General features: G+C 46.4%; 1 protein-coding gene across 2 annotated transcripts in view; it reads left to right on the top strand.

Annotated features, from left to right (window-relative positions):
* ACVR2A (activin A receptor type 2A) overlaps positions 1-15,829 on the top strand; it is a 294,834-nt gene that overhangs the window by 230,112 nt on the left and 48,893 nt on the right. For both annotated transcript variants that reach the window (XM_086957266.1, XM_086957265.1), the window contains one exon: positions 8,302-8,440. In XM_086957266.1, coding sequence (XP_086813392.1) covers positions 8,302-8,440 — 139 coding nt within the window. The remainder of the gene's footprint in view (positions 1-8,301; positions 8,441-15,829) is intronic.

Below are 15,829 nucleotides of genomic sequence, written 5' to 3'. Positions count from 1 at the left end.
TTGATCAAGGCCTCCTCCTTCTCAGAAGCTCAAGCAGACTTCCGGAAGACGTGCGTTCTCTTGAACAAGTTGGGGTTGCACATCAACATGTCCAAGTCTGTCCCGGTCCAATGTATTCAATACTTGGGGGCCACCATCAATACGCTGTCAGCAAGCGTGTCTCCTTCGGAGGAGCGACGGAGATCGATCCTTCGGAAGGCTCAGGCTCTTATGACCGCTCCATCTACAACAGTGAGGACGGTGTCTTCTCTACTGGGGTCGATGGCCTCTTGTATCTTCCTCACTCCTCATGCACGACTACACATGAGGCCTCTGCAGGAGTGCTTGGAGGACCAATGGGACCAGAGGAGAGGATCTTGGGACGACAAGATACGACCTTCTCTGCATGCTCTTCAGTCTCTGAAGTGGTGGTGTTCAGCGGAGAATCTCTTCAGATGGGTTCCCTTCCACAAGGACATTCCTACTCAGACGATCGTGACGGATGCTTCTCTCCAGGGCTGGGGAGCGCATTCGGTGGACTTACAGATCCAAGGCACGTGGTCTCAGACGGAGTCCACGTATTACATCAATTTCCTGGAACTCAGGGCTGTTCACTTGGCGCTGAAGGCCTTTCATCCGTCCTTCCGGACCAACTCTCTGCTTGTACAGACGGACAATACGACCACAATGTATTACCTCAACAAGCAGGGAGGGTTGAGATCGCGCACCCTGTCTCAGGAGGCGCAGACGATCTGGCACTGGCTTCTGGCAAGAGGATTGACGATAACGGCTACCCATCTGCCAGGTGTGCAGAATTTTCAGGTGGACGCACTGAGCAGGCTGATTCAGGAAAACCACGAGTGGGTCATAAACGACGACGTACTAGGAGAAGTCTTCGCAAGGTGGGGAACTCCAGACATAGATCTGTTCGCCACCGCCGAAAACAGCAAATGCCGAGACTTTGCCTCCAGGTACTACCAGCAAGGGACGCTGGGGAATGCACTCTGGATCAACTGGTCGAACAGCTTTGTTTACGCTTTTCCGCCCATCCCTCTGATTCCGGCGGTGCTCATCAAGCTGTCCCGGTCCAGGGCACGAATGATCCTGATTGCCCCGGAATGGCCCAGACAGTGGTGGTTCACGGACCTTCTACACCGGTCCCTCCTTCCACACATACGGTTGCCGTGCAGGCTGGACCTTCTCACGAAGTTCGGGGGGCAGATGGTGCACCCTAACCTCTCATCCTTGAGTTTGGCGGCATGGCTCCTGAGGTAGTGCAATATGGCCATTTGAATCTACCAGAAGATTGCATGGACATACTGAAGGAGTCTAAGAGGCCCTCCACTCGGACGTCCTACGCTTACAAGTGGAAGAGGTTTTGTATCTGGTGTGTGTCCAGGAACTTTGATCCTACGACGTGCAAGGAAGATGTCATCCTTCCCTACCTTCTACATTTGGCGCGATCTGGCCTTAATGTTCACTCTATTAGGGTTCATCTCGCTGCATTGACTGCCTACAGGAAAAGCCCTTCACAGACTTCCTTCTTTCAAATCCCTGTGATCAAAGATTTTTTGGAAGGCTTGAAGAAAGTGTTCCCTCCTGTCAGGCTTCCTTCGCCTTCATGGGAATTGAATGTGGTGCTGTCCAGTTTGATGAAGGAGCCTTTTGAACCCATTCATAAGGCTTCGTTGCAGCACCTGTCCTGGAAGGCGGCGTTCCTCGTGGCCATTACATCGGCCCGCAGGGTGAGTGAAATTCAGGTGTTGTGTTGTAATGAACCTTATACTGTATTTCATGCTGCTAAGGTTGTTATGCGTACGCACCCTAAATTTCTTCCCAAGGTTATTTCTGACTTTCATGTCAACCAAACTATAACTTTGCCTACGTTTTTTCAGAATCCTTCATCTCCGGCGGAAAGGTTCTTACATTCCCTGGATGTTCGGAGGGTGTTGAAATTTTATCTGGATAAGACTAAAGATATTCGTAGGTCAGACCAATTGTTTATCAATTACGGATCAGTCAGGACGGGTCTTGCGACCCCTAAGCAGTCCATTTCTAGGTGGATTGTGTCCTGCATACAACTATGTTACTAGAAAGCTAATAAGACCTTAGGGGGTAAGCCTAAGGCTCATTCCACCAGGGGCAAAGCTGCCACGACAGCCTTGCTCCGTAATGTGCAGATTGCAGAAATTTGCAAGGCCGCCACTTGGAAGTCAGTTCATACCTTTGCTAAGCATTACTGTCTGGACGCTGATGCCAGAGCAGATGCTCAGGTTGGACAGGCTTCGCTGCGGAATTTGTTCGCACAATAGTGGTGTTGGTTTCTTTTCTCCACCGCCGCTTTGGTGTGGGGATGGGCTTGCCATACTATTCACTAGATTATGACTATACACAGAGATCCCCTACTACAGAAGGAGTAGTTTCTTTTCTGTAACTCCAGTTCTGTAGTAGGGGTATCTCTGTTATAGTCATAAGCGCCCGCCCTCCTCCCCGGTGGAGAGATGTTCATGTAAAGAATGCTACAGGTCGGGCGTGTTACGCCTTCAAAAAGAACTGAAAGTAAGAGAGACCTGCAAGGCATTCTGGGATACTGTGAAGTTCTGGAAAGTTCTCTTAAAGGCACAGTATCCTATTCTGAGCCACATAATGCCAGCCTATGGGGGCTTGTCTGTCCATGCCTTCCTCTCTATCTTCCAGAGGGGTTTGTACTGAAGACAAAGGGAATCTGGACAGGCTTTGCTGTTTTTGTGGATTTTTGGTGGAATTTCTAGCTGAAGTACTGGACAGTGTAGCCTTTTATAGGCTGCATTATATGTCTTTAAATTCTCTCTTAAGTGTCTGTGCAGTTCTGCATTTTTTCGACACTTTAGAGATTATTTTTGATTGCTCCGGGGTCCACGCACATGGGCGGGACTATTCACTAGATTATGACTATAACAGAGATACCCCTACTACTGAACTGGAGTTACAGAAAATAAACTACTCCTAGCATGGTATTTAAAAGTAGGACAAGTAGAAGGTTACAGTGAAAATGCCCACAATGCTATTTTTACTGTAGCAGGTTTGGCTTTTCTGTAGGAAAACACAAACACTAGGATAGCATATTAAATACTAATCATGTATCTCTGTAATGGGACTGTCTAAAAAAAATTATTGTCCATTAGTAGTTGTTAAAGTTCAATTCATTGTTGAAGTAGGATTTGTTCTAAATATTACAGAAAGGTAATTTATAAAATGTATTTTTTTGCCCTGGCTGAAGCCCATATGAGCAAAATCTGCATTTTGTTATCCCACTTCAGCCAACCACTAATTTGCTATTAAAATAGACATGAATAAGGTGTTAACTTGCTCCCAGGACCAGAACAATAGGCTGACCAGAATAGGCGAAGATGACCCTTCTGAACTGGACAGAATATGCAAGGATTAATTTTGACAGTAAAGTGTCCTGTCCTACTTGAATGTGATATCCTGCTTAATATGTCTGCTGGGGCTTTTCATATGATACTTGGGGCACACTTCGAAGAAGCCTTTAGTGTCACAGGCAACTGTTAGCTTTAATGTTGGCAGGGCCCTTCTGTTGTCTTCGCACTTAGTCAGGCGCCAAACGCAGTGGCCCTCTTTTGACATTAGTGTCACAGCCTGTTTGACAGGTCTGGTTGGGTTACATTTAACATTTGGGGGCACACTTCAAGGGAAGGAAAGATGATGTCAAAACAATTTAAGAGTATTATCTGTCTGGTTGTTTAAAGCTCAACTCTATCATACAAGGCCTCTGTGTCTGATGTTGCTGTGGGTACAGGGATTGCATCAGGCTAGGCTTTGTTGTTAGATGTGGGCGGATATGGAGATTATCATAGTACACTCTTGAGACCTCAGAACCCAAGTTTAGTGTGCGTTGGGGGGGGGGGTGCCTTTGTCAATGTACTCATGTGATAGATTGGAACTTAAAGAACTAAAGTCAGAACTTAAAATCTTTGACCATGATGAACCTGGTTAGTGTATCCAGCTCTGTCACCTTCAAATTGTGTGTACTGTGACCATGGATTGTCATTGACACTTTGTGCTTCTTGATGTTATTTATTCTTAAAACTTTATACATTCATACGTTTTGCTTATTGTTTTTTTGTCACTTTGGTGTTTTTTAAATTTGTTTTAAGCTTTTATTGTTTTGTATTTCGATTTTATTACTGTTTTAGTACTGGATATATATATATACTTTACTCATTGCCTCAGAGACTGTCTACTCTGTGCCATAGCTACCAGGGGATTGAGCACAGGTTTATTTAATGACTTTAATAGTTCTCCCTGACAAGGATTTTGGTTAATGCTTGAGGTGAGTACGTAGCCCCTGAACTAACCCAATGTCTTACAGACCTAATCCTCACTTTGAAGGCAGAACAAAGTCAATGTGGAGCTACATGACTCAGCGTTTCTTTAAGTCTTCCAGATCTAGTGTGACAACTGTGGTTATTATAAAGGTGAGAAATCGAAAGTTAGTAAGACAGTCTCACCAAAGGTAAGTAACTTGTCTGAAACCAGCTTTCAATGTTATGGTCCTGCAGGAATACAGGTACATAAGTAGTTTCTCTGATTCGCAGTGGGAATGCAACGCTAGGAGCACAGACCTAATCTATTTCAGTCTTATTAAGACACCTAGGATTTTTAATGAAGTATGGCCTTTGAGGCTACAAAAGGTCTGCTGTTAGCTTTGTCTGGATGACCGTTCTATCAGAACCTTGTCAATGAAGGCAGTACACTTGGGTCGTATACTGATATACAAGACCTTATTCCATCTGTAGTTCTCATTGAGCTACCAAAAAATCCTCCACCACACCAGCAAAGAATATTCACTTCCTCGGGACACCCCACAACTGAAATCATACAAAAACCTTTGCGCGTCTGGATAGAATCCAGGCAGTACAAACCTCCTAAACAAGTAGTCTTTGAAGCTCATGATTACAGAGTCTTCAAAGACTGCAGCCATCCTGCATAGGAGTGGCTCCTGTTCTCTTCCAGGGGATACTTATCAATAGTCATAAGCACTGAATAGTCCCGCCCACCTGCAGGGACCCGACGCATTAACAAAAGGTATATGCATATACACCTATTTATCTATCTATTATGCATATATCTATAATATACACACATGTATATAAATATATAGCCCGAATCCAAACGTAGGCTCAAATATGCCAATATTGTATTGGATTTTTCATTTGAAATACATCATACAAAATAACATTTCCATGACACAGAGACCACGTTTTTCCGGGAGCTGGAGTGATGCCCGGCCAATTGAAAAGGTTTTATGAAACCATGCACCTCTTCTTTGGGCAGCCTGTTCCCTCGAACCCTGTAGGTTTGGGAGGGCCCCTACCTATTTGCGCTGGTGGCCCCAGCGCCAGTTGGGCTCCAAGGGTCCACAAATGGATCTGGATTGGTGATGTTCGTACCACCTTATCCTTCCCTGATGCTGATCCTGAGGCCAGCTCTCTCTGAGCTATCCACATCCTCAACACTGAGCCGGAGGGTCATCGTCTGACGCTGACTAGAGCCATGCCTTTTAGGCCAGAGCCTGAGCTCAGTTCTTATGGGCTGGGAGGAATGGGGTGGTTGCTGGACCCTGAGGAATACCAGCCTTATGAGGAGCAAATTGTCTGGTGTGGTGATTTGGGTGAAGCCAGTTGACTGAATACTTCCCCAGATACTGGAATGCTTTCTCCCCCTGTTGTCGCTACAGAGGAGGGAGCATCCTTTACAGTGGTGGTGCAAAGGGCACCTGAGGTTCTGGACCTTAGCTCGCTCTCTGTGGCATTCAAGACTGATGTCTTAATGGACATGCTTCAGCCAGGAGTGTGCCCATCAGAACTGCTTCTTCGTTTCAATGAGACACTTACTGATGTCCTGCTTGGGACTTGGTCCAAGTCCAACAAGGGCACCTGTTAACAGGACGCTTGTGCACCACCACTGCTCCAGGGGACCTAAAATTCCTCATCGAACACCCTACCCCAGAGAGCTTGGTGGTCCATGCCTCAACGTAAATCCTGGTGGGTTCCCTACTGTACCCCCAGACAGGTAATCCAAGAGACTGGACAATCTTGGGAAGAGGTTTTCTTCCACCAGTCCGGCACTGCAATCTATGAACACCTCGCTCTGATAGTCCCACTCTTGTGGGATATGATTACGCATCTGCCGTCAATCGTTCCGGAGGAGGACTGGGCTGTGCTCTGCCAGGCTGTTGCAGATGGGAGGGATGTAGCGAAGTTAACCATCTGCTGTGGGCTAGACATCACTGACTTACTAAGCAGTGGTTTCATCAACAGTGGCCCTACAATACAATACCACTCCTTGTTGAAGACTACTGGCTTTTCTGGCGGTGTCCAGTGCTCACTCATGGACATGCCTTTTGATGGCTCCCATCTATTCCGAGACCAGACAGACTCAGTGCTGGAGCACTTTCAGGACAGCAGCACTACGGCCTGATTCATGGGCCTTTCTATGGTCACGTGTCACCTTCAGTCGCCTTTTGTGGCCACAGAAGGGGCGTACAATGGTGTCTATACCCGCCCAGCCACCTCACGTGCAAGCTTCCAAGCCTCTGCATGTCCGTGGATTCAGTTCCTATCGGCCTGTACATCGAGCGGTCAGGTCAGTCCACCAATCCCCTAGCAGCCTCCGCCTCCTAGTCTGCCCATTTACTATCATGGGCACACAGTGGGCAGCAGTATTTGCCATCACCTGCCTCGCTGACTTCCATAACATCGGACAGATGGGTTTTGCAGATTTTTCGGAGAAGCGACTCCCTGCTCTTCCTCCATGCCACCTACATAACGACAGGCTGACGGAGGACCACCTCTCTCTTCTTCTCCAGGACCTGTCAGCTCTTTTGGCCGGGGGAAGAGGGAGGGGGGGGGGGAGGGGGAGACAGAGACTTCCTCATGAAGGAGAAATTTAAGGCGCTCCCTCTTGTTCAGGTCCTGTCTGCCCTGGAGACTGGATGGTGGCGGTGGACTTGCTGGAGGCATACTTCCACATTCCTGTCCTGCCAACCCGCAGGTGGTTCCTGCAGTTCTGCAGCACCAGCATTTTCAGTTCTCTATGCTCCTTTTTGACCTCCGCAGCCCCCTCTCGTGTTCACCTTGGAGGTGGTTGCAGCTCATCTGGGGTGCAAGTCTTCTATCTCAACTGTCTGTCGTCTCCCACTTCTAGACTATGGCGGACCGCCTCCATTCACTGGGTTCACTGTTAATGTGCCGAAGTCACACCTGATACTGATGTTTCAACCTCTATCCTGGATTTTGCTGAGACTGCTTGTGACACATGCCCATTGGCATATGTGAGCTCTGCAGTGGTACCTGAAGTTCCAGTGGGCATAGCATCAGGTGAATCTCTCCCACATGGCCCAAGTCTCAGTGGGAACTGCAAAGGACCTGCAGTGGTGTCTTCCGAACCGCAAGTGGGTCAGTGGCTGACCCCGCTCCCGTCCCCATCCAGATTGGACAGTAGTGACAGATGCTTCATTCCTGGGATGGGGTGGCCATCTGGGAGAGTTGGAGATCGGAGAGCTCTGATCTCCGGTGGAATCCGAACTCTACATAAACCTGTTGGAGCTACCAGCGATCCGATTGGCATTGATAGCCTTTCTACTCTCCATCCGGGGAATAATGGTGCAACTGTTCACAGAGTACACCACTGCCATGTGACACTTCAAGAAGCAGGGTTGGGTGGGGTCATGGGCCCCTTTGTGCTGAGGCCCTGCTTCTTTGGACATGGCTAGAACAGCAGGGCATATCCCAGGTGGTTCAACTTCTGGCAGGTTCTTTCTATGAACGGCAGAGCCGACCGAAGATGCCTAGCAGATCCTGAATGGTGTCTACCAGTGCACAGGCATACTGCTCACAAAACATTTCTGGATCCAGTCCGACGCCTGGGGATATTCTTAAGTAAGTAATCTGTAACTAGATAGTCTCTAACAGGCATTACCAAAGGTAAGTAACTTGTTCTTTACATGCACAGATTGAAAGTAAATTAGTTGTGAAGATGTAAACAAGGACAACGATGGGAGAAATAATGAGTTGACAGTGAGTGAATGTAGAGGCTGTATTAAAAGTAGTTTGTCAGTTAATTTGATATGTGAAAAAGGAAAGACCGTCAACACGAAATGGTAGTAGGGCAGGTGGTGTATTGATAATCGTTTTGAAAGAGTAAAACAATGTTTCAAACTAATGCTTGTTATTTCATCCTTGTTTTCGGTCATCTGAGGTAGCAAGTGGATTATGATGGAAATGTTTTTCCTTAATACTATATTTTTATCTTCTCAAGGTTGGAACACGAAGATACATGGCACCAGAAGTACTAGAAGGTGCAATAAACTTCCAAAGGGATGCATTTTTGAGGATAGATATGTATGCTATTGGATTAGTACTCTGGGAACTGGCATCTCGATGCACTGCCTCAGATGGTAGGTATATATTTTAGATTCTAGAAACGGTACATTTGATACGTTAGCAATAACTGAGTTTGGTAAAAGGCAGTTTGTGCATTCCCACTCACTGGCAATGATAAAACGAGGCATATGGGCTGCAGACCACACATTAGATCACCATCTGGTGGTGGGCCTGGATGATTACACTTTGTTGTTGTCTTGGAAGGGTCTTTGTCTGTTTGATGACTCCTCCCTTGGATAGTAGTGCGTATGGGCATCAACTCCATCTTCAGATTGTCGGACTCTGATGTGTTCATCGTTCGGTCCCATTACCGATCTCTTTCCGAATTCATAAATCAATCAAAATACCATTGGCATCGTCTTCGACAGTGATTCAGATTACCCGCGTCGAAGAAAGGATTCACTTCTCGATTCCAGCGTTCGTCTGGGCCGTCGGGCCCAACTGCGCCATTGGTGCTTTGGCTCATGAAAAGAACACCTTCCAAGAAGTGCCCTCGGTGTAGACACAAATTCCCTCACACCGATCTTCATGAGGTTTGCAATAAGCACAAGAGTCGAGACTGTGAGGCCTGCGCTTCGTTCCGGTCCAAGAAAACCACCAAGGACCGTCTAGCTCGAAGAGTAATGGCGCAGTCCTCTTCATCAACACCAGACCTCATCATAGACGAGGCTCTGATCGAAGTAGACTCCGAAGAACAGCAGCACGAAGACATCGCTTTTGAAGCAGAGGATTCAGCTTCTGGAGCAGAGTATCAATCCGAAGATGACGATCTTCCAGCTGGTCAACAGTTCGTGAGTACAAGCGTCGACCCTGTTCACCCCACCATACTGGGACAGGCTTCGGTTCCACCTCCACCTTCGGGTCCAGGTGCACACCGACCAAAACGTTCCGACGCCCCGCCTTCTGGCTGGGCAGCGAAGAATATAAAAAAGCCTCCAGTCGACTCGGGCTCGAGTCAGTCTGTCGGTCCCGAAAAGCAGAAGGTCCTTAAGCCAAAATTAACACCAGCGCCAAAGCATCCTTCGGTACCGAAAGCGGTCAAGCCGAAAGCAAGTTCGGCACCGAAGGAGGTTCCCAAAGCTACCAAACCAAAAACTACCCCTGTTCCAAAAAAAGTGGACCCGAACGCGTTCCGGCACCAAAACATACTTCGGCTATGAAGGTAAATGAATCGAAACATACCCCGGGAACAACATTTTTGGATCTAAAGAGCACGGATCCAAAGGAAAAGTCTTTGGAACCGAAACCAAAACCTGCTCCAAAGACAATAGACACTGTAAAAACGAAGCATTTCGGCCCCAAACCAGGTAAATCCGTGCCGAAAAAGGACTTTCCAGTAGAAGAGCTTTTCAAACCTGACCCAAAGCAAAAGACTCTTAATATTAATCCAAAGACTGGACATATCACTTCAGTGCCTGAAAAGAGGAAACTGGACTATCTTAAACCACTGCCAGTTCCTCTGAAAAAGCATGCTCAAACTTCCCCCATAAGGATTCCTTCACCAGAAGTAGAAATACCAATAAATATTTCTCCTGTACATTCACCATCTAGTACACATGGTCTTATACCACCAGATGAGGATGATGAGGATAGCTACTCACAAGAGGTAGAGAGTGAACATCACATAGACGACATTAATGACCCAGATGATATTCCTGGGCTATCAGGTGACCCATGGGAAGATTATAATGCACCAGATCTGCCACAAGACGATGCATACCGGTCTAGACCATCTCCCCCAGATGACACTATTGGGTTTATGCAGCTCATTCATAGAGCAGCCACTTTCCATGACTTTCACACAGATCCAGTGGAAGAGGACTTCCTAATGGATACACTACTCTCGTCACATAAGACCACAACCACACTTCCAAGACTTAGTGGAGTGGTAAGACATGCACCCGAAATATTTAAAACCCAGTCAGAGCCAGGGTAATTAACCCCAGACTTGAAAAAAAGTACAAAGCGGCTCCAACTGATCAGGCATACATTAAAGGACAGTTGCCATTGGACTCACTAGTAGTGTGAAATGCTATAAAAAGAGCTAACTCGCAGACAACAGGAGATGCTCCACCTAACTTTTAGATGCTTCGGCAAAATGCACATTCTCAAAAGCAGCCAATGTCTGGAGGATTGTTAACACTCATGCTTTGTTAGCAAGATATGATAGAGCTCATTATGATGAGTTAGAGTCACTCATGCAACACTTGCCAAAACAATATAAAACCACGGCTTCTGACCTAATACAGGAAGGCAAGGTTATTACAAATACCGCCATACGCTGTGCACTAGACACAGCAGACACAGCCTCTAGAGCAATAAATACAGGGGTACTGTTGCGTAGCATGTCTATGCATCTCTGGGTTCAAATCAGAAGTACAAGTGAATATCTTAAACCAGCCATTTGACCAGCAACATCTTTTCGGTCCAACAGTCGATAGTGCACTAGAAAAGATGAAGAAAGATACAAACACGGCAAAATCCATGGGAGCTTTACAAACGCAAGCCCATAGACCTTCCTTTCGTCGCTCCTCATATAGGGGCGCCTTTAAGGGTTTCCAAACTGGCAATACCTCCTCGTCTTACAAAGCGCCCAACCAAACCTCGCCCAGTAAGGGATATTATAGAGGAGGGTATAGAGGAAGCAATAATAAGGGCAGAGGTAGATGAAACCACAAACGCAACGCCTCTACTCCCAAACAGTGACTTCCCTTCCATCCCCCCCAGACCATTCCACTCCTGTCGGGGGGAGGTTACAAAAGTTACTACCTGTCTGGAACTCCCATCACCACAGACAGGTGGGTAAGACAAATAATACAGTCGGGTTATTGCCTGGAGCTCACTTCCACTCCTCCAACAATACCACCCAGGCAGCGTCTCATGTCACAAGAACACCTCATACTGCTAAGACCAGAGGTGGCATCTCTACTGCAAAAGAATGCAATAGAACCAGTCCCAAAACAACATCAAAACACAGGAGTTTATTCTCTATACTTTCTCATACCCAGAAAAGACGGGTGCGTCAGACCTATTTTAGATCTAAGGCCCCTAAACCTGTACATACCATCAGACCACTTTCATATGGTCAGGCTACAACAGGTTCTACAGTTGCTAAAGAAAGGCGACTTCCTTGCCACATTAGATCTCAAGGACGCCTACTTCCACATTCCCATCCATCAATCGCACAGAAAGTACCTACGGTTCATTCTAGAAGGTCAACACTACCAATTCAAGGTACTCCCTTTCGGAGTAACTACAGCACCTCGAGTGTTCACAAAGTGTCTAGTAGTAGTAGTAGCAGCACACTTAAGAAGGGACAGCATTCATGTCTTCCCATATCTGGACGACTGGTTAATAAAATGCAAGTCATACAACCAATGTGTACAGCACACACATCAAGCGATATGCCTGCTACACAAACTGGGATTCACTGTAAATCAAAAGAAGTCACATCTCCAACTATCCCTGTCTCAGCAGTATCTAGGTGCTACAATAGATACCTCCAAGGCAATAGCGTACCCCAACCCAACAAGAATACAAAGTATGCAGGATCTTATCAAGATTCCAGCCACAACACTCACTACCAGCTCGAGTGTTCATGCAACCAATAGAAATGATGGCATCTTGCATTTTCATAGTACCATATGCAAGACTACAAATGCGCCCCATACAAGAGTGCTTGGCAAGTCAGTGGAATCAGACTCCGCAACAAATAACAGATCTGGTAGTGGTAGACAACCGGACATATCGCTCTCTGCAATGTTGAAACACCAAAAACCTTTCCAAGGGCCGGCCGTTTATAGAACCTGTTCCACAAATGATACTAACTACAGATGCTTCTCTCACAGGATGGGCAGCGCATTTACAAAGACAGTTTTATAAACCACAAGAGAGAAAGGGCGAAGTGGAATACTCTCACACCCCTTGGGATAATTAATCAGAAACAACCAGAGTATTAGAATCTATAAAATACCTAAACTCAATAAGAGAAACAGTAAGATAAACCGTTCACCAACACCCCTAAGTGCCACATGTGAGCCTAGATAACTGTGTCAAGAAAAGTTGTGAGTATACCCAGAAGGGAAAAGGCGACCCTCCGGCACCCACACTAGGTAGGTAGCCATTTGTCTTCATTGGGTTCCCATAGTTAGTATGTGTAAAAATGCCACAAACAAAAAGGTGGAAATTTAAAATGAGTATAGATCACTCCCTCAACCAACAATTTTAATAGAGAGGTGATTCGAACTCAGTTAAAACCAATGTGCTTCAACGGACAGTGTAGAGTTGAGTAAAATTGAACTCCCTGTCCTAAAAAACGGTCGACATGTTTCAGCTTTCTGGTCTTCTTCGACCCAGCATTCCTCAGGACCAGTAATAAAAAGAAAGAAACTCACCCAGCGAGGCAGTACACCCCCTAAAGTGCCTACTCACGTTGGATGGATGTTGGTAAAAACGTGTTCTTTTGAACAGGGAAAAGTTTCTTCACTTCACATGTGGTCAAAAGGTTCCTAGAAGGAGCAAAAAGAATTGCACCTCCAAAAAAGGTGCCAGTACCCACATGAAACCTGAACATAGTTCTAGCACAAATGATGACAGCATCATTTGAACCACTTCCCAAAGCAACGCCACAAATGCTCACACTAAAGACTGCCTTTTTAGTGACAATAACAACCTTATGTAGAGTTAGTGAACTACAGGCACTAACACTACAGGAACCTACCTTACTTTCAAATACATAGTAACAGGATTGTCATGAGGACAGATCCTCAATTCATACCAAATGTGGTAGCAAGATTCCACTTAAATCAGAGTATACAAATACCAAGTTTCTTTCAAAAGCCAAAGACCAAAGTAGAAAGAGTTTTGCACACACTAGGCGCAAGAAGGGCATTCTTGTACTACATTGCAAAAACCAAGGAATACAGGAGAACAAAACAGTTCTTTGCATCCTTTGCAAACAGTTCTCTGGGAAGACAAGTAACCAAAAACACCATTGCAAGATGGATAGCACAAGCCACAGAGTTATACCACATGCAAGCAGGACCGGCCTTACAAGGTGCAACAGGACACACTCTAAAAGAAATAAAGGAGCAACTATTGCCTTTCTAGCTTATACTCCAATTCTGGACATTTGCATGGCTGCAGCATGGTCTTCAGTGCACACATTCACAAAACATTACTGTGTGTATATTCAAATGAATAAAGAAACACAAGTAGGGCAAAAGGTTTTAAAACATCTATTCGCAAAGCTCATCTTTCACCCTGCCTCCACAAGACTAGCAAACTGCTACAAAGTCTATGCACAGCATGTGAATCCAGGAAAGATTAATGCTGCAAAATAAATAGTTTCTTACCTGTCGGTGTAGTTTTGCAGCTTGAAGAATTTTCTGGATTCACTAGCGAACCCACTCTCCTCCGCCAGGAAGGACGAGAATAGAAGAGAAGAAAAAAAATCAGAAGATGCCGACCAAAGGTGGGGCTTCTGGAGTAAGCCAGTCGACATCACAGGAGGACACCATATTCTGGTATGTTGATGCCAACCAACAAAAAAAGGAAATGCTACAATTTTGGATTCTGGAACCAACCGCTAGATGGCGGAATAATGCACAGCATGTGAATTCAGAAAATTCTTCAAGCTGCAAAACTACACCGACAGGTAAGAAACTGTTTGTTACTCGCTTTCTCATCGGGCAGATTATTACTCTACCCACCATTTTTCCGCCTCCGCACACTTCCAAGGAGGAGTGACTAAACGGTCTAGACCAAAAACATGCGCTGTCCTTCTACTTTGCCGCCACAAAAGTTTTTCCCTGTTCTGTCCCCCTGGATTTTCTGGTGTGAACTTAGTTCGCAGTCCCTCCTCCGGGGTTGGTATTGCTGGGATATATATTCCAAGGTAAGGAATCTATAACTAATAGTCTCTTTCAGATGAACAAGTTACTTACCTTTGACAACGATGTATGTGTAACAGATTTATGTTAGTTATAGATTCCTTACTGCCCCACCCATCCTCCCTGTTATGCGAACTGACTTCTAGGATTGGGGAGACTCTTCCAGGGCCCTAGTTATGTGCACCAGTGGTCAGTGTCTTGCATGGCTCTCCACTTCTGGCGTGGAAAGTCGTGTCAGAACTGACGTCCGCGAGCAGCTGTGGCGTCAAAGTAGGCACCACACCGTCGTCCTGGCGACGACGGACATGGAGTCTACCGACTCCACCTACTGGCGCACTGGGGTATTGCTGAAGAAAAATTCTCTAGTTCTACTCTTCTCTAGATCTAGTTTGAAGCCCGTGGGGTAATTTTAAGGTAAGGAATCTATAACTAATATATGTCTCTTACAGATACATAGTTACTGAAAGTAAGTAACTGTTCTACTTTTTTATTCCTTTCTACCCAGCACATCGCAACTATCTCAGATTTGTGATGGCAGGAAACCACTGTCAATTCAAGCCGAAGGAAATCTTTAGTATAATAAAGCTATGTACTAGCTCCAATACTGCATCTCTGCCTAATAAAACCCAGGACCAATGTAACGAGCTTGCGAATTTTTTCCATAACAAAGTCTTAAAAATCTACTCTACATTCCCAACAGCAGCCACAATTCGGGACGCAACTGCCTCACCCCCCCCCCCCCCCCCAGATCGCACCCTCACCCTGAGCAGCCCTCCCTCGAGCACTTCCTTCCTCTGGATCTCGACACCCTAGACAAGGTGGCTCGCCAAGTCGAATCGGGCTCCCCATGTGACCCTGCCCCTCCAGATGCCCTGTTGCAGGCTTCTAAAGCCACCCTGCCGGTAATGCTGGAACTTCTAAATTCGTCCATCTCTGCGTGTGTAGTTCCTACGGCATGGAAGCAGGCCATGGTACGGGCGCTGTTGAAGAAACCCAGCCTAGACCCTGATGATCATGCCAGCTACCGCCCCATCTCACTTCTCCCTTGGGTTAGCAAGGTTCTGGAGAAGTTTATAAATGCCCAACTCGTTCAGTTCCTAGAGAACCACTCTCTGTTACATACATCACAGACAGGATTCAGACCGAAGCATGGTACTGAAACCGCCTTGCTAGCAGTCACGGAAGAATCTCGAAGGGTACTGGATCAGGGGGGATCAGTGGCAGTGATCCTCCTTGATCTAAGTGCCGCATTCGATACGGTCAGCCACACCACCTTGCTGGACCGTCTCCATGACATCGGAGTATCTGGTGACGCACTAAGGTGGTTTGAGTCTTTCCTGTCTGAGAGATCCTTTCGGATTTTCGACGGCGAGACAATGTCCTCTAGGAAACCTCTTAGCTGTGGAGTACCACAGGGCTCCTTCCTGAGCCTTGTGCTGTTCAACGTGTACCTGAGGCCACTGGCGGGTGTCGTCGAACCGTACGGCATCAAAATTGTGTCATACGCCGACG

Source organism: Lissotriton vulgaris, chromosome 2_1, assembly GCF_964263255.1.
Source record: "Lissotriton vulgaris chromosome 2_1, aLisVul1.2, whole genome shotgun sequence".
In the NCBI taxonomy this organism is placed as follows: Eukaryota; Metazoa; Chordata; class Amphibia; order Caudata; family Salamandridae; genus Lissotriton; species Lissotriton vulgaris.
This window is presented reverse-complemented; position numbering and strand designations above follow the sequence as displayed.